Source organism: Lagenorhynchus albirostris, chromosome 10 (assembly GCF_949774975.1).
Source record: "Lagenorhynchus albirostris chromosome 10, mLagAlb1.1, whole genome shotgun sequence".
Taxonomy (NCBI): Eukaryota; Metazoa; Chordata; class Mammalia; order Artiodactyla; family Delphinidae; genus Lagenorhynchus; species Lagenorhynchus albirostris.
Genome location: NC_083104.1, coordinates 61016047 through 61038649, shown reverse-complemented (window position 1 = coordinate 61038649; position 22603 = coordinate 61016047). Strand labels below are relative to the sequence as shown.

At 33.8% G+C, this 22603-nt stretch overlaps 1 protein-coding gene across 2 annotated transcripts in view; it reads right to left on the bottom strand.

The window, feature by feature from the left end:
• COL21A1 (collagen type XXI alpha 1 chain) overlaps positions 1-22603 on the bottom strand; it is a 186243-nt gene that overhangs the window by 47430 nt on the left and 116210 nt on the right. The window contains exons 13-17 of one of the 2 annotated variants that reach the window (XM_060164109.1): positions 19631-19684; positions 19066-19117; positions 18448-18503; positions 18270-18323; positions 1004-1057 (exon numbers count right to left, since the gene is read on the bottom strand). In XM_060164109.1, coding sequence (XP_060020092.1) covers positions 1004-1057; positions 18270-18323; positions 18448-18503; positions 19066-19117; positions 19631-19684 — 270 coding nt within the window. Of the gene's footprint in view, positions 1-1003; positions 1058-18269; positions 18324-18447; positions 18713-19065; positions 19118-19630; positions 19685-22603 lie in introns of those variants that run through there. The other variant, XM_060164108.1, reaches the window with a different exon arrangement.

Sequence of the window (22603 nt, the reverse complement as noted above, 5' to 3'; positions counted from 1 at the left end):
TCCTCAATTTGAATTCTAAGAGTTAGTGTTCATATTTACCAATCTGCATGCAGGAATGAATCACCATCTGGCTACTATAAGCTGTGTTTAATTAGCTTTAAAGCATTTTTTCTAAGAGTGTCCGTCCTTCCAACTTAAGCACCACTAATTTTCTTGGCTGCCACATTATAGAACATATAAAGTAAACATATCCTTTTTAGTGGGGCCAAAACATTCATTACAAATACTTAAAACCAGCATCCACACCCAACCCAAGAGTCTTCATATCTTTGCATCACCAAATATATAAACTTTCTTTTTTTTCCTGTTTTCAAAGCTTTTTCATAAATGGTAAAGATCAATCTTCATGAGATATATTACTAACAACCAAGTTTTCATTAATTGTCAAAATAACAGAATAACATAATGCTATATGTTCTTAGTTGGAAGAGAGTACAGCCCAGAAGAATTATATACAGATAACATGGGCAAACTTTAGACACATAATCTACTGATTACTTTCCTAACAGAGTACATCTCCTGGCACAGCAAACCTGGCTTCCTCTCCACCATTCAGCAGGAAAGACAGAGGAGTCAGAGAAAAAGGAATAAGGGATCTTTTCTTGCCTTCTCTGAGCTGATGGGGTGGGGCGGGAGAGGGGATAAAGTCTCACTCAGTAACTCTCAGTTTTCTATCTGCTGGTTTAGGAGGAGAGATTGTATCTAAATAACCTCCACTATCTCACTGCCATAATTCCTTGTCTCAGCACCGTGCTTGTCTTTTTTTAGAACTTTGTAATTTAGACTCATCACATAAACTTCCTGCTAGCAAAACTCTTCCCAGTTTGTAAAAGAGGATTGAATATTTTAATATTTTACAGTATTCCACAAAGAGCTTCTACAAACCTAGTCTGGAAGTCACTGAACAAGCATAGGGCATCTGGGAGGAGAACTTAAATAGTCGAAGAATTTTATGACAGGAGAAGGATGTCATCCTTTAGAACTGAATCGAGAAGGTACTCACAGGCTCACCCCGTGATCCATCCTGCCCTGGAGCACCTGGAGGTCCTGCTTCTCCCTTTTAATGATAAAAAGAAATAGAGAATTCCGTTTGCACATATGCTCACTAAAATAATAATATGTGACATTACATACTAAATCATGTTAAATATAGACAAAAACAAAAATTACTTCTGCATTATTTTTTTTCATTTCCTTTCCTTTTAAAAAATTGAAGTTTAGTTGATTTACAATGTTGTGTTAGTTTCAGGTGTACAGCAAAAGTGATTCAGTTATACATATATATTCAGTTTTATGTATATTTTTTTCAGGTTCTTTTCCATTATAGTTTATTACAAGATATTGAATATAGTTCCCTGTGCTATACAGTAGGTCCTTGTGTCTGGATTATTGATATCAACTTTTCCTGACATCAGATAACTCATTCTGAAATTCATAAGGTGACTATATAAATATCAAATCTATACATGACAGCAGATAATTGAGTTGTTATAAAATAACTGGGGTACTTGTATGCTTCTTATGAGAATAGGATTATTCTTCTCTTCAAAGTAAATGTGACTTATATCACATTTATATCAGTCTTTTTCATATCTATTTTTATTTTTACTTTAAAATTTTTCACCTGTCGGACATAATGTGACCTTGCCTCTCAAGAGTTGCATTTTAAAATCAAAAGAAAACTTTCATTAAGAATGCAGCTATTTATAGGTTATTACTTGAAATTATTTAGCACTTTAATCCAGTATCTATTTAAAATAAACATCTAAAACGTGTATTTTAAGTAGCTGTTCAAATTATAATAGTTTTCAGTTATATATCTTTAAATTACTCTGCTCGAATTATTTACGCACCTTATTTTACACCCACTTTCTGGAACGCTATAAGTTTTTCCCAAATGAAACAATTGCTAGCATGTAAAAACGTATCTGACACTATGCCTACTAAAACAATAAGTATTAGTTGAATTTAATCCTAAAATGTATAATATTCACAGATCAATACAGCTATTAAAATGCCTGGACGAAAATAAAGAGTGGTTGGGGAGAGTCCCTTGAAATAGACACAGACACACACCACACACACACCCTCAAACATTTAGACTTTTTGAAACCTATCAGTCATCAAGAGCCTTGATACTGTGTGTCTGCTCAGCAAAGTATTACATCTTAACAAGCAAAGTTCTCTGCAAACAATTGTGCCACACTTGGCATTGTACCAGAGAGAACATTTCATCCTACATGAGAGCAAGAGAGAAAGTAAAACAAAAACGAAAATATTTTTCTTGTAAATAACTCAAATACCTGAGTCAAAATAAGTTTAAGGGGGAAAAGATCTCAGAATACATATGCTGAAGCATATGCCAACACCATTTTCCATAGTTTCATATTCTAATGAACTCCCCAAATTGTACAAAATGAACCACAGAGGGAAGAACCAATAATACTTGGCTAACACAATCAGCCCTTAGGAAAAAATATCCAGCCTTATCACATTATATAAACACCGCTTCCCCCACTTTTACGAATCCTTGCAATTCATTAGCACAGGGAAATACCAGCTAAAGCCAAATATTTCATCTGTTCCAATTTTATTTACAAACACTAGATGACAGTTGAGGATAGAAGGGGAAAAGGATAATGTTTTCCTGTAAATTAACCAAACTAGAGCGCAGGGAGGTCCTGCTTACCCAACGGTTCTACAGAAAATCTTATGAAAATATCAGAGAAACAGAGATGGATGTTAGATTCACAAAAGCCACAAGTTAAAAAGCCTAAACGATTAGAGAAAAGGGCTATGGCAGGTCCTAATGCCAGAGGGAAATTATACAATAACAATCCTGAACTCGACACTCACAGCAGTAGTCAGTATAAGCAGCTTCGGGCAGGAAAAAACTCTTTGCAGGAAAGAGCTTTCTGCAGGGGGCACCCCTTTGTCTTGACACTAACCTTACACCAGGCACCCCTGTGCTCTACTCATCTCTGGCCCTAGCACACCTTTCAAATCTTTTGATCACATAATACTTTGCCTAACTTGTTGGTTCTTTGCATAGATCAAAGAAGTAGAAATGAAGAATAAGTAATTACCAGATAACCAGAACTTTTCCCTAGCTTCCCATTCAGTAATCTTGCAAACTGTGTGAACGAGATAGGATCTAAAGAAAGATCATGAGGAGTTGACAAGTCTGCACTCAAGCTGGCATACAGTGGAGGATGGCAACCACTCTGACCCCCTAGCCCAATGATTAACTGAGATTACTTCCTGTTTCCCTTTAAAAGCTTTTATGGCTGAGCAGAATCTTCGGAGGTGGTTTTTGGGAAGACACTGAGTCCATCATCTCCCCAGATTGCTGGCATTCTGATTAAAGGCAACTTTCCTCTCTACCAACATTTTATGAGTATTGATTTGGTAACAGCGGGACCAATTTGATAACATCAGGTGGAATCACCCGTGTCAGTGGTTCTCAAGGATGGTCCCCAACCCAGCCAGATCAGCTTCGCCTCACTTGGGAACTTCAAAATGCAAACTTTCAGGCCTTGCTGCAGACCTACTGAGTCAGAAACTCTGCATGGCATGGCCCAGAAATTTATGTGAACAGCTAATTCTGATGATTTGAGAACGATGGCAGAGTTGTAAGTCATTAGGTCGCTTAACTTCTCTCACCTCCAGGTACTGTCATATGTGACTGTCGTACTTAAGCAAATCTGTAGTTTAGATCATTGTTCAGTAGGTGTCTCTATGTAGGAACTGTTTTCCTGGCTTGCACATTCTTTAAAGGCAAGAAACACATCCTATATGAGGTATTTTTGTTTGTTTTTTGTTTAATCACCCAGAATATTTAGAATAGTGCTGAACACAATATACGAATATATGTAAGACTATATGTTCCCTGCTTTACAACCATTGGAGCACATCAAGGAAGGAGGAATGGATGATTTATTCTTAAATACTCGATTTTGAGAAGATAAAGGAAATGGGAAAAACATTTGCAGGTAGGGCTATCGCATATGCTGTTGGAAGATTATGCAGTGTAATTACAACAAGATGATGGCCAGTAATCTTTACGTAGGAATGTTCTCTTCATTCTTTTTTTTTCTTTCTTCATTCTTTTAATAATGTTTCATTGGGATATGAAAGGATGATTTCTGCTTAGTCATTTTCCATACAATTATCCAGTGTGATACACAACTAGTATATGAAATGCAATACTGTAACCAGAACTTAATCTGATCACTTGATTGCTTTTATGACCTGGAGATCCTGGTATAAACCAATATGTTTGGCTGGTGGAGAAAAAGGCATATAGCATGTCCTTACCTCTAATTTATCATTTTGCCATTCTATTATTAATTCCTTCTTGATATAAGATAATTGAGAAAGTGTCATGCTAACATTATTCCTCAATCCAGTCTCTGCAGCTAATGTCAAAGATGATTTATTCCACAAGAAACCAGTTATTTTTAAAAAGTAAATTTAACCCAAAACAGAGATGTGAAACTTGCATTGCTTGTGTATTTCCTTTCATGTGGTGGTCTTTGGTACTCACCCAGAAAAAAATAAAAGAATGGGGACTAATTTAGTCTGTGGCCATTGCAATCCTCAAAATCTGGTGGAAGGTGTGTGACCATTAAAATAAGAGCCTTTGTGAAAGTGCCTTGCACAGCTCTAGAAACAGAAGGAGAGATCCAGAAAAGTTAGCTAGTCTGCTGCCACCAAAGAATGGGAGTTTTAACGGTTCTTTACTCGTACGATTTGTTTCAGGATACACTATTTTCAAATAATGTTATTTTTTAATTTGTACCACTATGGTTTGGCATTATAATTTAGGCAGAGTGAATTATTTTTTAACTGCTTGAAACAACACATATTGATTATTTCATAATTTCTGGGGCCAGAAGTCTGGGCATGGCTTTACTGAGTTCTCTGTGTAGGGTCTTTTTTTTTTTTTTTTGCTGTACGCGGGCCTTTCACTGTTGTGGCCTCTCCCATTGCGGAGCACAGGCTCTGGACGTGCAGGCTCAGCGGCCATGGCTCACGGGCCCAGCCGCTCCGCGGCATGTGGGATCTTCCCGGACCGGGGCACGAATCCGTGTCCCCTGCATCAGCAGGCAGGCTCTCAACCACTGCGCCACCAGGGAAGCCCCTGTGTAGGGTCTTATAAGGTGCTGATTGGGAGGTCTGCTGGGCTGTGTTCTTATCTAGAGGCTTGACTGCAGAAGTATCTTCGTCCACATTCACTCACTTTGTTGGCAGAATTTGTTTCATTGCCACCAATGGCTACTTACTTCATCAAGCCAGCAAGGAAATTCCCCAGAGCAAGCAGGCTCTAAGTGGAGCTTTTCATAATGTAACATCATTACAGGAGTGACATCTGTTGATTAGAAGCAAGTCATAGGTCCTGGGCACACTCAAAGGTAGGGGTTTATGAAAAGGCTGGAGCACCAGGAGGTGGTGGCCACTTTCAATTCTGCCTGGCACAATTATTGTCACATATCCCTGTAAGGGTTGCTATTTTGCTTTGCTTCCAGCAATGTATGAAAATGCCTGTTTACTCACAGCCTTGCCAAGCAGACTGTACTATCAAGCTTTTGAACTTTTGCCAACCTAATGGGTGGGTTATTGTATCTTAGCATGGTTTCAATTTGTATTTGTCTTATTATGAGTGAAGTTGAACATCTTCATACATTTAAGAGCCATTTTACATCTTTTTGGTTTTGAGAATTATATATTCATGTCTTTTTCCCTCTCATCTATGTACTTATTTTTTTGAAATATAGTTGATTTACAATATTATATTAATTTCAAGTGTACAGCATAGTGATTCAATATTTTTATAGTTTATACTCTCTTTAAAGTTATACAAATTTTATAAAGTTATACAAAATAACAGCTATATTTCCTGTGCTGTACAATATATCCTTGTTGCTTGTCTACTTTACACAGAGTATTTTGCATCTATTAATCCCTTACCCATAACTTGCCCCTCCTCTCTTCCTTCTTCCCACTGGTAACCACTAGTTTGTTCTCTATGTCTGTGAGTCTGTTTCTGTTTTGTTATATATTCTTTTATTTTATTTTTTTAGATTCCACATAAAAGTGATAACATATAGTGTTTGTCTTCCTCTGCCTTATTTCCCTAAGCATAATACACTCTAGGTCCATCTACATTGTTGCAAATGGCAGAATTTCATTCTTTTTTATGACTGAGTAATATTCCATTGTGTATATACACCACATCTTCTTTATCCATTCATCTGTTGATGGACACTTGGGTTGCTTCTATATCTTAGCTATTGTAAATAGTGCTGCTATGAACACCAGGGTGCATATATCTTTTTGAATTAGTGTTTTAACTTATTCAGATATATACCCAGGAGTGGAACTACTGGGTCACATGGTAATTTTATTTTTAGTTTTTTGAGAAGCCTCCATACTGTTTTCCAAAGTGGCTGCATCAGTTTACATTCCCACCAACAGTGTACAAGTGTTCCTTTTGCTCCACATATTCTCCAACATTTGTTATTTGTGTTCTTTTTGATGATAGCCGTTCTGACAGATATGAGGTGATATCTCATTGTGATTTTGATCTGCATTAGTCTAACAGTGATGTTGAGCATTTTTCATGTGCCTGCTGTCCATCTGTATGTCTTCTTTGGAGAAATGTCTATTCAGATATTCTGTCCATTTTTTAATTGGGTTTTTTTTTATATTGAGTTGTATGAGCTGTTTATATATTTGAGATATTTATCCCTTGTACATCATATCATTTGTAAATATTTTCTCTCACTCAATAGGTTGCCTTTTCATTTTGTTGAGGGTTTCCTGCGCTGTGCAATAGCTTTTAAGTTTAATTAGTTCCCATTTGTTTATTTTTACTTTTTTTTTTTTGCCCTAGAAGACAGATCCAAAAAATATTGCTATGATTTATGTCAAAGAGAGTTCTGCCTACGCTCTCTTCTAGAAGTTTTGTGGTTTCAGGTCTTACATTTAGGTCTTTAATTCATTCTGAGTTAATTTTGTATATGGTGTTAGAGAGTGGTCTAATTATATTCTTTTACATGTAGCTGTCTAGTTATCCCAGCACTATTTATTGAAGAGACTCTCTTTTCTCCATTGTAAATTCTTGATTCCTTTGACCATAGGAGTGTGGGTTTATTTATGGGCTCTCAGTTCTGTTCCATTTATCGGTATGTCTGTTTTTGTGGCAGTGCCATGCAGTTTTGATTACTGTAACTTTGTAGTGTAGTCTGAAGTCAGGGAGTGTGATACCTCCAGCTTTGTTCTTTTTTCTCAAGGTAATCTTGGCAATTCAAGGAACTTTGTGGTTCCATATAAATTTTAGGATTATTTGTTCTGCTTCTGTGAAAATTCTCATGGGTATTTTGATAGCGATTGCATTAAATTTGCAGATTGCTTTGGGTAGTATAGATATTTTAACAATATTCACACTTCCAATCCAAGAACATGGAATATCTTTCCATTTCTTTGTGTCATCTTCAATTTCTTTCATCAATGTTTTATAGCTTTTGGAGTATAATTCTTTCACCTCCTTGGATAAGTTTAGTCCTAGGCATTTTATTTTGTTTGGTATAACTTTAAATGGGATTTTTGCTTGGTTCCTCTTTCTACTAGTTCATTATTAGTACACAGAAAAGCAACAGACTTTTTATGCATCAATCCTGAATCCTGCAACTTTGCTGAATTTATTTATTAGTTCTAATAGCTTTTTGGTGGAGACTTGTGGGTTTTCTCTATATAGTATCATGTCATCTGGAAATAGTGACAGTTTTACTTCTTCCCTTCCAATTTAGATGCTTCTTATTTCTTTTCTTTTCTTTTTTTTTTTTTTTTTTCTGATTGCTATGGCTAGGACTTCCAATACTATGTTGAATAGAAGTGGTGTGAGTGGGTATCCTTGTCTTGTTCCTGATTTTAGCAGGAAGGCTTTCAGCTTTTCACTGTTAGTATTATTTTGGCTGTGGGTTTGTCATAAATGTCCTTTATTATGTTGAGATATATTCCCTCTATATTCATGTTGATGAGAGGGTTTTTTACTATGAATGGATGTTGAATTTTGTCAAATGCTTTTTCTGCATCTATTGAGATGATCATATGATTTTTGTCTTTCCTTTTGTTAAGATGGTGTATCATATTGATTGATATGTATATGTTGAAGCTTCCTGTGACCCTGGAATACATCCAACTTGATCATAGTGTATGATCATTTTTATGTATTATTGAAAACAGTTTACTAATATTTTGTTGAGGATATATGCATCTACATTCATCAAAGATATTAGCCTGTAAATTTTTTTTTTTTTGTAGTGACTGTCTGATTTTAGCATCAGGGTAATGGTGGCCTCATAGAATGAATTTGGGAGTGTTACCTCCTCTTCAAATTTCTGGAATAGTTTGAGAAGGATAGGTATAAATTCTTCTGTATATGTTTGCTAAAATTTCCTAGGGAAGTCATCCAGTCCTAGGCTTTTGTCTACTGGAAGTTTCTTTTTTTTTATTACAGATTCAATTTTACTTCTAGTGATCAGTCTGTTCAAATCATCTACTTCTTCTGACTCAGTCTTGAGAGACTGTACGTTTTAGAAATTTATCCATTTCTTCTACGTTGTCCAATTTATTGGTGTATAATTGTTCATAGTATTGTCTTATGATTTTTCTCTCTCTGTGAGTTGTTATTTCGCCTTTCCTTTCTTATTTTGTTTATTTGGATCCTCTCCTTGTTGGTGAGCCTGGCTAAAGATTTATCAGTTTTCTTTATCTTGTTTCCATTGACGTTTTCTGGGATTTTCTCTTTCTTTCTTCTTCTTTTTTTCATCTCTATTTTATTTGTTTCCTCTTGATCTTTTTTATTTCCTTCTTTTTGCTAACTTTGGGCTTTATTTGTCCTTCTTTTTCTTATCCTTCTAGGTAGTAGATTAGGTTGCTTATTTGAGATTTTTCTTGCTTATTGAGGAAGGCCTATATAGCTATGAATTTCCCTCTCAGCTGCTTTTGTTGCATCCCATATCTTTTGGAAAGTTTTGTTTCCATTTTCATTTGTCTCAAGGCAAATATTTTCTGATTTTCTCTTTGATTTATTCATTGATCCGTTGGTTTTTTAGTAGAAAGTTTAGTCTCTCTGTGTTTGTGTTTTTCCCATTTTCTTTCTGTAATTGATTTTTCGTTTCATACTATTGTGGACAGAAAAATTGCTTGATGCAATTTCTATCCTCTTAAATTTGTTGAGATTTGTTTTGTGGCCTAGCATGTGATCTACCCTAGAGAAGATTCCATGTGCACTTGAAAACAGTGTGTATTCTGATGTTTTTAGATGGAATGTCCTATAGATATCTATTACGTATAGTGGTTTATGGTGTCTTTTAAGACCAGTGTTGTTTTATTGATTTTCTGTCTGAATGATCTTACATTGATGCAATTGGTGAGTTAAAGTCCCCTAATATTGTTGTATTATTGTCACTTTCTCCCTTTATCTCTCTTAATATTTCCATCTAAGAAGGATATAAAGATTCAGAAAGTGATAGTGGTAGAAGACATTCAAAGAAGTCTTGACATGTCTATAATTGGAGTCCTTAGATGTAAACAAAAACAATGTAATAGAATGTCTATTTAAAACTATAATCCAAGAGAACAGTCCAGAATTAATAGTCCTGAATCTACTTATTGACAGGATTTGGGATAACTGAAATTCTTAATTCTGAGACACAATTTATACTATTAAACTTTAAACATAAAGTATTTTTTTTAACACTGTGGGCTTTCATACAAAAAGACATAGCCACTTACAAGGGAAAGACAATTACGTTGGTCTCAGAAACATACAGGACAGCAATGAAGCAACATTTCAAAGAAATTCAGAGAAAAGCAGTGAAAAGCAGCAGATAAGGGTTTAAAGGGATAATGGCAATGGCAAAATAGTGACAGTCAGGCTGTTTTTAAAGTAACAAGAATATAGAAAAACATGTTAAAATATAAGAATTCAGAGAATACTGTATTCACAAGCCCTTCCTAAGGACTATACCAGAGGAGAAGTTTCATCCAGCCCAAATGATGACTATGGGATATTGGTGAAGGTGCTGGTGATGAACACTGAATATATTAATTGCAAATTTGAAACAAAGGTGAGGAAAGAGTGGGAAAATAGTTTATAAATATTATATGATCTGACAAAGTAAAAGTATGATTAAATAATTAAGAAGAAAATAGAGTAAATTGATTAATTGCCACATAGATGATAGGGTATCATTTAAAGTTAACAAAACAAATAATATATGCCTAAGTAAGGCAAAGGGGGCATAAAGGAACTCCAAAATGTATTTCTTATAGACTACTAAAGGTATTAGTATAAAGACCATTAGTAGTTAACACTGCTATATAGTATACTTGAAAGTTGTTGAGAGTAGATCGAGAGTTCTCATCACAAGAAAAATTTTTTTTTCTATATTTTTGTATCTATATGAGTTGATGCATGTTCACCAAACATTGTGGTAAACATCTCACAATATGAAACTTAGTGCTGTGTCAATTATCTCAATAAAACTGCAAGAAAAAAAAGACCACTGAGAAAAATATACAAATTTTCCTAAATCCCAAAGAAAATAAAAGGAAAAAATAATAGATCACATTAAGAAGTATAGTAAATACAGCATAATGCACAGAGTAAGTATAATAAAATTATAACATAATCATTATGCAGACATAAGACCAATCCTATCAGTCAATAATAAAAATATTTCAGATTGCTTTAGAAAGGAAAGACCAATTCTATGCTTGATAGAAGAGAAACAACTACAACAAAGTGATTCAAAAAGCTTAAAGCTACACGACAGCAGGATGGGCATTGTTTCTGCAAACAATCCCAATAATCAGAAAGGAGGAATGTAATCCTGGTAAAGACAAGGCAGAATTCAAGCTAAAAATTATTAAAGGAGACAAAAATGACATTTTATAATGCTAAAGCCACAATTCAAAATGAAGTTATAACAGTTGCAAATAACTATGCAACAAACAATATAAAATCCATCATGAAACAGAAGATGGAAGGAGAAGTAGATGGAAATGCATTAAGAGGGACACTAACAAATCACACTCTGTCCAAAGCACATCAAACAAACCAGAAATTAAGTATACAGATGATCTCAAAAAGATAGTCAGTGAAATAGGTCTAATGAATGGATACTGAGTTTCACATCTCAAAATAGAGATTCACCTTCTCATATGCACAGAGAACACTCCTGAAAACTGATAGTTTTAAGTTATAGTTCAAAGACTAAAATTATCGTTATGATAGTTAGTTATAGTTATAGTAGTTATAATAGTTATAATAGTTCAAGGACTAAAATTCAATAAATCCCATAAAGAAGAAATTATACAAATAATATTCTCTGATGCAGTGTAAGAAGACCAGAAATTGATAACAGAATCAAAATTAAATGCCTCTCAACCTAAAAAAAACTTTTTTTTAACTTTTAAATAACTCTTGGAAAAACAAACATAAAACCAAAATTGCAAAAATTCTAAAAAATAATATTAATGGAAACAATACACATTAAAATCAAGGGGGTATAACTGGAGTAATGATCAGAAAAAAATTTATAATTTAAATACTAAGAGCAAAAAATAGTGAAAGAATGATAATAAATAAATTTAATTCCCAATTATGAAATATAGAAAAAATATAAGAAAAAAAGATAGAAAGAATATAGATTAACAAGTTTAAAAAACTGGAAATATCAATGAAGTTAATAATTAAATTACAATGTTTGATCTTTAAATAAAAACCAACATAGTAGAGAAACCAAAAGCTTACATAATTACACAAAAAAGAGTAGAAAGGGAAAGTATAAATATTCAAAGAAACAACAGAATAATCATTGAAACAGAAAACTTTTTAAAAATCATGAGAGGAATTTGCATAATTTGATAGAAATCACTTGAAAAATCTGGATGGAATGGCTAATTTTCTAAGAATATGAAGTTTATTATCATTGCTTAAGCCAAGAAATTTTCATGTAAGAGATAAGAGGAAGTAATCAAGGAAAAAACTCAACAAAAGAGCACCAGGCCCAGATGAAGGAAAAACCCTGTAGTGTTTGATTTCAACTGTAACTACCAATAATAAGTCATTATTACAAAATATATAATATCAGGAATGAAAGATAGGATATTACAAATCCTACATCAAAAGGACAAGAATAATGCAACATTATAAACAAAATATGGCAACAAATTTGAAAATTGAATGAAATGGACTATATCCTTGAAAGGTACAAATTACCAAAACTTAATTGAGAAGAAAGAGAAACTCTAAATAGACCAATATTTAGCAATGGAATTGAATTAGTAATTAAAATCTTCCTCACACCCACAAAGCCCAGGTCCAAATGGCTTCACTAATGAATTGTACCATATAAGGAAGAAATGATACCAATTCTATAAAAACTCTTTCAGAAAATAGAAGACAGTATTATTTTGATATCAAAGCCATACAAAAATATCACAAGAAAACTAATGACCATATATCTCATGAACATAGACACAAAAGTCTTTTAAAAAAATTTCCAAATTGAATCCAACAATATGTAAGATTAATAATATAAGATGAACAATTGGGGTTTATCCCAATAATGCAAGTTTGACATAACATACAAAAATCAATGTTATACATCATATTAAGGAAATAAGGGAGGAAAACTATATAATCAACTCAATAAATGTAAACAAGGTTTTTGATGAATTTCAACACCTAGTCATAATTAAAAAGAAAAAAAAAATGCTCGAGAGAGTAGTAATAAAAAGGAATTTCCTCAACTTGATGTAGGGTTTCTATGTAAAACCAGAAAGTAACACTGCTGAAAGACTGAACGTTCTCCACCTTGTCAGAAACCAAGGCAAGAAAGTACATTTTCACCACTTCTACTCAATATTGTATTGGAGGGCTGGGTCCGTGCAATAAAACTATTAAAATAAAGTCATATCAATATAAATTGGTATAGTAGAAGAAAACTGTCTTGATATGCAGACAGTATGATCATCTATGCAGAAAAGCCTAAGGAATTTACAAAGAAAGTTGCAGGAACTGATAAACAGATTTAGTAATATTGCAGGATATATGATCAATATGCCAAAACAAATTGTATTTTCATATGCTAGCAACAAACAAAAATAAATTAAAAATAAGCTATTCGTAAGAGTATAAAAAATAAAATACTCAGGTATTAAGTTAACAAAAGACATACAAGACATGTACACAGAAAACCACATAACATTGCTGAGGTAAATTAAAGAAAACCAACATAAGTGGAATGATATGCTGTGTTGATACTTCCCCATCTTGAATAGGGGCTGGATTTGTAGACTCGATTCCAAATGGAATGTGGAAAGGAAAAAGCAGTAACTTCACAGTGGAGAAACCTGACAAATATATTTGGCCCTTGAACAACATAGGTTTGAACTACAGGGGTCCACTTATATGCGTTTTTTTTTCAACAATAAATAGTATAGTACCGTGTGATCCCTGGTTGGTTGAATCCACGGATTCGGATCCATGGATACAGAGGAACCACATATACAGAGGGCCAACTTTAAATTATACTAGGATTTTCAACTGTGGGGAGGGTCAGTGGCCCTGACCCCCACGTTGTTCATGGGTAAACTGAACATGGATAATACCATAACCAAGGGACCAAGGTTAACATACCAATGATCAGATATGTGGATAGTATTTACTCTCTAATATGATGAGAAGGGCACTGACCTTTGTGTTATCCTTCTCTGCCACTCCCAAAATAATTCCAGTCTAATCAGACAAACCCAAATTGAGTGACATTCTACAGAAAACGTAACACTCTGCAAAACTATCAAAGTCATAAAAAGTAAGAAAAGACTGATCATCACGGATTAGAGGAGACTAAGGAGGCACGACAAAAAAAAATGCGATGTGGTATATCCTGGATTGGATCCTGGAACTGCAAAAGGGCATTAGAGGCAAAACTGATGAAATCCAAATAAAGTATGGAGTTCCATTTACAGCAATTTGACAATATTGATTTCTTACTTTTGACAAATGCATCATAGTAATATAAGATGTTAACATCAGGAGAAACTGGGTAAGGTGTATAAGGAAACGTCTCTGTACTATTTATCTACAACTTTTCAGTAAATCTAAAAGTATTCCACACTAAAAAGTTTCTTTAACAAGTTTCAGAAGGTGTTTTCGGTAAGAAAATTTCAAGCTGATACTAAAGCTTATATGAAATTTATATCGACCTAGACTATTACAATTTTAAAAAGTAAAACAAATTTAGATGCTTATACTAACTGATTCCCAGACTTAATTTAAAGTTATGATAATCAAGACAGTGTGTTGTTGACAAAACGATAGAGGTATAGATGAGTAGAACAAAATCAAGAGTCCAAAAATAGGTTCACACGTATATTGATTAATTGATACTTGGCAAAAATGCTCACGTAATTCAATGGGAAATGATAGTCTCTTCAATAATTTGTGCTGGAAAAACCAGGTCTCCAAAAGGGGAAAAAAAAGAACCTTAACTTTTACCTCACACCATACATAGAAATTAAAATCATCAAAATGGATCATAGAGCTAAATTCGTAAGCTAAGATGATACAGTTTTAGAAAATATGATGTTCTATATGTGCGTTTAGAAAATTTGAAAATATTTTCTTTTAGAAGAAAAGATACGAGAAAATCTCTGCCCCTAAGTTAGGTAAAGATTAAATAGAACAGAAAAGGCATGAACCAAAAAATATTTTAAGAAGTTAGACTTCATCCAGAGTAAAAACTTCTTCCCATCAAAAGACACCATTAAGAAAGAAAGGCAATCCAAAGGTCGGGAGATAATATTCACAAATACATATCTGATAAAGGACCAATATCCAGAATATACAAAGAACTCTTACAATTCATCAATAAGAAGACAGACCACCCAAAGTTTTTTAAAATGGTCGAGTGTTTTGAATAGATACTTCACAAAAGAAGATATACAAATGGCCAACAAGCCCATAAAAAGATGTCAACACTGTCAGTCATCAGAAAAATACAAACTGAAACCACATGAGATGCCATTATGTACCAACTAAAATAGCTAAAATACAAAATATTAAGTGTTGGCAGGTTGTGGTAAAACCGGAATTCTCTTGAATTGCTGATGGCAATAGAGAAGAATGAAACCACTTTGGAAAATAGGAAATTTCTTAGGAAGTTAAATATGCATACACTCACCATACAATCCAGCAATTCTACTAGGTATCAACCCAAGAGAAATGAAAACTTCTTCAACTCAGATGTGCATAAGAATATTCATATCAACATTATTCATAAATGCCAAATATAGGAATTCAAATGTTCATCAGCTGATAGATGAAGAAACCAACTGTCATATATCCATACGACTAAATACAGTATGATTATATTTAATTGACATTGTGAGAATGGTAAAACTATAGTGACAGAAAGCAGAGTCCCCAAAATTGCATGAGACAATTCCTTTGAATGAATGAATCAATTAATCAATCCCCATCCCTCCCTGTCCCTCACCCTTTCCCTCACCAACACCCCCTTACCCCTCTATATATAAAAAAAATATATATATATATACACACATGAAAATATAAATATTTATTTTGATATATATGGTATATAAATATACATTTATATATTGACAAATACATTATAAATAATGTAAATACACACACACACATACACACATCCTATTAGTTTTGTTTCTCTGGAGCAACCCTGACGAATACACAACCAAATGCAGTGCACAAATCTTGATTGTATCAGGTGAAAAAATAGCTATTTAGAACAATTTTTAAACAATTAGAAAAATTTGAATATGGGCTTATATTAGAAAATAGTGTTGTATTGATATTAAATCTCTTGGGCATCATGATGGAATTAAAGTATTCTTAGGAGATATAAGCTAAAGTGTTTAGGAGAGAAATGCACAGTGTCTCATTTACTTTCCGGTGGCTCAACAAAGAAAAATTATAGAAATAAATGTTCATATATTTATAAGGTTCAATTTTCTGTAGGACTGAAAAATTCCAAAACAAAAATCTGAGTGGGAGGAAGAAAATAGATTTTAATACGGTCAGAGAAAATTAGGTATGATTCATTATCCAAAGATTCCAAAAAGGAAATATAAACTGCGGACTATCCAGACAAGAATATTATTCAGTACTAAGAAGAAATGAGCTATCAAGTCATGAAAAGACATGGAGAAGGCATCCCTGGTGGCACAGTGGTTAAGAATCCGCCTGCCAACACAGGGGACACGGGTTCAAGCCCTGATCTGGGAAGATCCCACATGCAGTGGAGCAACTAAGCCCATGTGCCACAACTGCTGAGCCTGCGCTCTAGAGCCCGCGAGCCACAACTACTGAGCCCACGTGCCACAACTACTGAAGCCTGCACACCTAGAGCCCATGCTCCACAACAAGAGAAGCTACCGCATTGAGAAGCCAGTGCACCGCAACGAAGAGTAGCCCCCACTCGACGCAACTAGAGAGAGCCCACACACAGCAACAAAGACCCAACGCAGCCAAAAATAAATAAATAAATAAATTTATTTTTTTTAATATAATAATAATAATAAGAGAGAGGAAGGAAATTTTTGGAGGTGACAGATATGTTTATGGCATTGATTGCAGTAATGGCTCACTGCATATACTTACATACAAACTCACCAAATTGCCTACATTAAATATGTACAGGTTTTTGTATGTCAATCATACCTCAATAAAGTGTTTTTTTAAAAAAAGCTCAAAAAGGCACCTTAAGTCTATGTTCAAATCAAAAAATAGGCAGTAAACGAATTCCTTATTGAACACTTATTCCTTTATCTTACTCTGTCTCTACCATACCATTCTAAGTAGGTAACATTTACTCCATTTTTGAAATGGAGAAAACTGAAGGTCAAAGAATTTGACATACGACATACAGCTAGTTAGAAAAAGTCATTGAGAGGTGGAATTCCAACTTGCTTCTATTCTCTAAACTCTGCCACCCCAAAAAATGTATAATCTCATTTCTTGGGGTACAGGGCCTTTTAACAACAGAAGACAAAGAAAAATTAAATTAGATGAATCCCTAATCTGCAGGTAAGGAGAAGAATCTGTGTTCTCTAACATAGAGAAACTATATTATAAGCTCCATGAGAGTTTTGTTTTCTTCTATATGTCCAGCACCTAATAAATATCAATAAATATCTGTTTAATCAACAAACAAATGGAAAATAAAATACAAAACCAGTGAAACATAATTAACAACAACACATGACTAAGCTCTTGAAAATGGGCCCCCATATTTTACATTCAGGAAGTACTATCTATAATCTTTAAGGAATCATTGGTATTTGGAGAACTTTCATAACCTTTAAGTGAAAAAATGGACAATGTTTCCAAAGGAAGGGAAAACATCTATAGACCAAGAAAATTTGGACTGAATTTCTGAGCAAGTTTGGCCTTCAAAGTGCTGACCATTAGGAAAAATGATGACATCTCTAAATCCAATGCTTGATCAAGTGGTCTCGGTGGTTGATGGATTTACACAAATTCTCTCCTTAGGGATCAAAAAAAAAACAAAAACAAAACAACGTACAATAGGACAATGATGTGGATTGTTGGCTCATTCTAGATACACTGACTTGAATACATATACCTACCTGATGTCCTTTTATTTAATAAGCCACACTATAGAAAGCCTGTTTCTATTTGATAATTGACCCAAAAAAGTTTCTTTATGTAAGAATAAGATGATGTTAACCCACCATTGTAAGGGCATGTGCCTTTGAGTTTTTTCAGGACTGGTGAGTAATTGGCACTTTTGCTGTTCTTCTTGCTCTAATTCTCCCATATTCACACCACACAAGTTGTCAGGGTTAAAGTTGAAATTGTTAGGGTTAAGGGTTCCGTCCCTACTCTCTGAAAAGGAATGTAATCCCTTGGGAGACACAGCTAAGTACTTCTGCCTCTAATCCACCAAACAAACCCATCTGAATGGCTCATCAAAGAAGCTCAACCTTCTAATATCCTGGGATTTTATTTCCAACACAGAAGAATTCATGATAGACTCAAAATAAATTTAGAATCATTTTAAAATTACACTAAAACAACTTTTAGTTCATTCATTTTATACCAATGTCATACATTAAAAAAGTCTAATATCTGTACATTTTTCTCATATTCACTCACAAGTTACAGAAATCTTTTTTTTTTTTGTAAATACCTTGTAACCAGGGCTACCCATTAATCCATCCTTTCCATGTCTTCCTGGTTCTCCCTGAAAAAATAAATACAAGTATTTTAATATATTTTCTGCACTAATTTTTCTTTTTAAAAGAAGATAGTAGAGGTTACATTTTATTTAAAGTAAAATATTTAAGAACTTTTTCTGTCAAACTCACAGCACGTCCAGGAAGGCCAGGAAAACCAGCATTCCCCTTTTCACCTTTTGCACCCTGTATTAAAAACAAAAATTTTAACCCTGGAGTTAAAATTCCAACTCGAACTTACATAGGAAAGTAAGCTAACTTCCTTATGGAGTGACAGAATTCATAGAACCACAGCTTGCGTTGACCCTGCAGCTTTCAGCAAAGCATTATTTTACCAGGACACATGACATTGAGGATAAGATGGATGCAGAATTACAAGCATCTAAACACAGAAACCACTACTTGGCAAAAGTAAAAAGCAATGAGCATCTTAAATATAAAGAGACTAAATATTTCCTTCAATGTGAAAAAATAGGATTCTCAATGGATACTGTTAAACAGCTATCACTTCCAAGGAATCTCTCTGTAAATATTTTTGAAGTTCAGAAGGCTCAATAACACAAAGTATTCTTATAGAATACCATGCATAACAGTCAACAGTTATTTTTCCATTGTTCTGGATAAATCCCCTGAGAAAGGTGAACAAAGCTAATTGCTACAACAGTGGGCTGGGACTGAAATTCAAATTTTCTATTTCCATTGTATTGAAAGTTCAATATGGAGACTTTGTTTTGGGATCTATACTTCCCTTTTTGCCATAAAATCCAGGTGATCCTTTATCTCCCTTGGGACCCATTTCACCCTAAAAGATAAAAATATAAATCCTGAATTTTAGAGAAATTAATATTTTAATTTCTCTAAAATTAATATTTCACTTATATATTAAACAAAAAACAATTCCAATTATAAACAACAGAGTTTAATATGCCCACATCAAAATAAAATAGAAATAAATTATTTAAAGTTTGTTTAAAAAAGTCCTATTTCCCAGGCTTTATAACCAAAAGCAAGGAAAAAACAGGGCATTTGTTACTATAACAGGACCTTATAGTAAAAGGTTTATAGTTAAGAGAATTTCTATATAATGAAAACTACTCATCAATTTTTAAATACTATAAGATTTATGGCTGAAAATTTTAAAGGAAATTTGTAAAAGCTTTATGTAAACTATGATTATTAATCTTAACCCATTTACTTTAATATACTTTAATTTATATATCAACACTTATTTATAACCCATTTATAACATAAAGTACTTTCAATTTGAAATAAAATATGGCATTGCTTAATTTTAAGAAGAACAGATTTCTTCAACCTTTGATCCTGGCATTCCATGAAGCCCAGGAAAACCAGGAAGTCCACGGTCACCCTGAAAATAAAACAAATTAATTAAAGAAAACACATGTCAGTCTAAAAAAAAATCAACATATATTCTTCCACCTCATTCTTGTCAAAATTCATTGGAAATAAATCTGCAAACTGTTCAGTGCACATCTACATTAAAACCCTATCCCTGTGAAAGACCAATCCTCATTTATCAGGGTTTCATTTATAATCAGAGAAGGAAAGTATTTTGGGCCAGGGGAATCTCATCAGCAATGCTGACTGCACCCTTAGAGAGTAGCCACCTATTCTAAAAATATTTAGGCTCTTACAGTGGCAAGGCCTAGGAGTTAATAGAAATGATCAAGTGCCAAGACTCTGTGGAGAGAGCCATCCTCTGAGGTCCCAGCTCAGTGAGGACAAACCCTGAGCTGAAGGTCTCAAAACACTCTAGGATTCTGTGGAATTTTCTTCCAATTGCTGATCTTAGGAAATTGCTCATAGTAGGTATCTATCCAGATGAGTTTATGAAGAGGAAAGGCCATCTCTCCAAAGGAAGAGAGATGGAGAAAATCACAACAGCTTGATATTTAGTGGACATCGTTTTAAGACTTATTTCTGTGGGACACACTGGGTGCTATTGCCTTAGATTCAAAAATCTTAATTGTCAAGACACAGTTAAGGAAGCCCAATGGCTGGCACAGCAAGATTTGGGTCAGTTCACTACTATTTAGGCAAATTAAGACATTACCTACAAACAATTCATGATCTTTTTAGCTTGTCTGGTAGGGAGAGAAGAGGATGTGACCAGTTATCTATGATGGATGTAATTCTTAGAAATCTTAATTTAATGAGGGTTATTTATCCACATGTTTTAAAGAGTGACACAGTTATTCAAGGTATAGAACCCTTCAAAGGCAACATTACTACTCCATTTTCAGTTTCCAGCACTATCTAATAAATTAATGGTGAAAGAACCACCTGTGCTAACTCAGGCTGAATTGAGATGAGCAGATGAAGGCCAGGTAGACTAAGATACACCTTGATAAGATGGAACTTAGCTGGGCAATGAGTACTTAATAAAAGTACAGAAGAAAGGGGCAAAGCAGGATTCCCTTTAAGGATGAACCAAGTCCCAGCTAAGACTTCCCTTCTCTGGCTACAGTTTATAGAAGACACCATCTTCAAACTTTATTTTCCTGGAGATAAGATAAACTCATCTCAGATGAACTGAAAAGACCAGGAGCATCAACCCACATTGGAACCAAAAAAATATATAATCTGGACAAAGCTACCCACATAGTCATAAGCAAGATTTTTAAGTAAAATAAAAGGAACAGCATCCATGTTAACATACGGCAATGAAATGGGGGAGGGGCAGAGAAATTTAGCAAAATGCTTGGGGAATACTAAGACAATACCTACAAAATACAAAACACGAGAAAGTGTGACCCAAACACAATACATTCAGTCAAGTTGTGTCCAAGGTTTAAAAGTAATGGGTAGCAAATAAGCGGTAAATTTTAGCCAACATCTATCTACAATAGGCACGTAACATGAAAGACAAAAAAATGCTCTTGTGTTGGCCATTGAGCCATTGGATCATCAGTTACTGCAGTAAAACTTAGCCTAAGTTAATTAATATAAAAATTGGTATACTAGGAAAAAAAAGGCTGCCAAACAATAACATTAAAAAATACATTTGGCAATGGCTTTGGGACTAGGTAGTGGGCAGTGAAAAATAATTTTTGGAGGTTGGAAATACAATGATTCATGGAATCATTGATTTTATGATTTTGGTGAAAAATTGATTTAAAAAACTTTGCTTTTAATAAACTGCAAAGGCAAATAATGCCTCCAATAAACATAGCTAAAGAACTGAGAAAAAAAGAATGTTGGTATCATGAATCAATTAGTGTTGGCTGTATTTGACAAGGTAACTATAAAAGAGATGAGCTCAGAAAAGAATCGGCCAGTTTGCAAGTCATAGTTAGAAGGCATAGACCAAGTCCCCAGATACTGGGATTGGGAGGATACACCTTTTTTTTCTCATCTCTGACAGGTAAATAATGAAACTGGAGAAGGCCTTTAAAAGAAGTTCAGTTGAAGGACCAATCAAGAGTGTGGCCATAAACACCATTCTCAAATTCTCTAAATCAGTTAAGGTGGGTCCAAAACATTCTCTCAAGATGGACATAGTGGCTCAAGAAAGAGAAATTATTAATCACTAATTAATTAATGTAGAAAGGGCCATGACTAAAACAGGACTGTGGATGATGTTACTGGCTGGAATCAAAAGTCAAAGATACAAAATTACAAATATGTATTTTGCTGTTGAGAGAATTATTCTTCCAAAAGAGCCACAAACCTGGACTAAAAGAGATTGTGACTGTTTGAAATTTAAAAACAATGTTGCCCAGTATTACCACTATTTTTAATGTTTTTCTAGCCAGTTTTGACTAGCCTATGAGTTTAGACAAAATATAAAAATAAGAGAGGTAAATCCTAGAAGGAAGAAAACAAATTATCTTTATTTATGATTACATGTCTAATATGCCAACATACCTAATACCCTGAAATAATTAGTATGAGAAATCAGTTAATTGCTGTCTTAAAAATTAATATACAAAATAGTTTTTATATTTATAAACAATAACCAATATAAAAATAGATTAAAGTAAAAGTTCCACTTATAACAGGACCAAAACAGATAAAAATTCCTACATATAAACTTAGGTAATGTTGAGAACCAATAAAAAATAAAATTTTAATATTATTCCACTGAGTTTTAAGTTTGAAATAAAAAGAAAGATAAATCATAATCTTGAATAGGAAAATTCAGTATTGAAATTATGTCAGTGCTTCTAAAACTAATCCATAAATTCAAAGAAATCCTAATTAAAACATAAATAGGAATTCCCAAAAAAATTTGAAGAAAAGATACTGAGCTTTATCTGCAAAAATA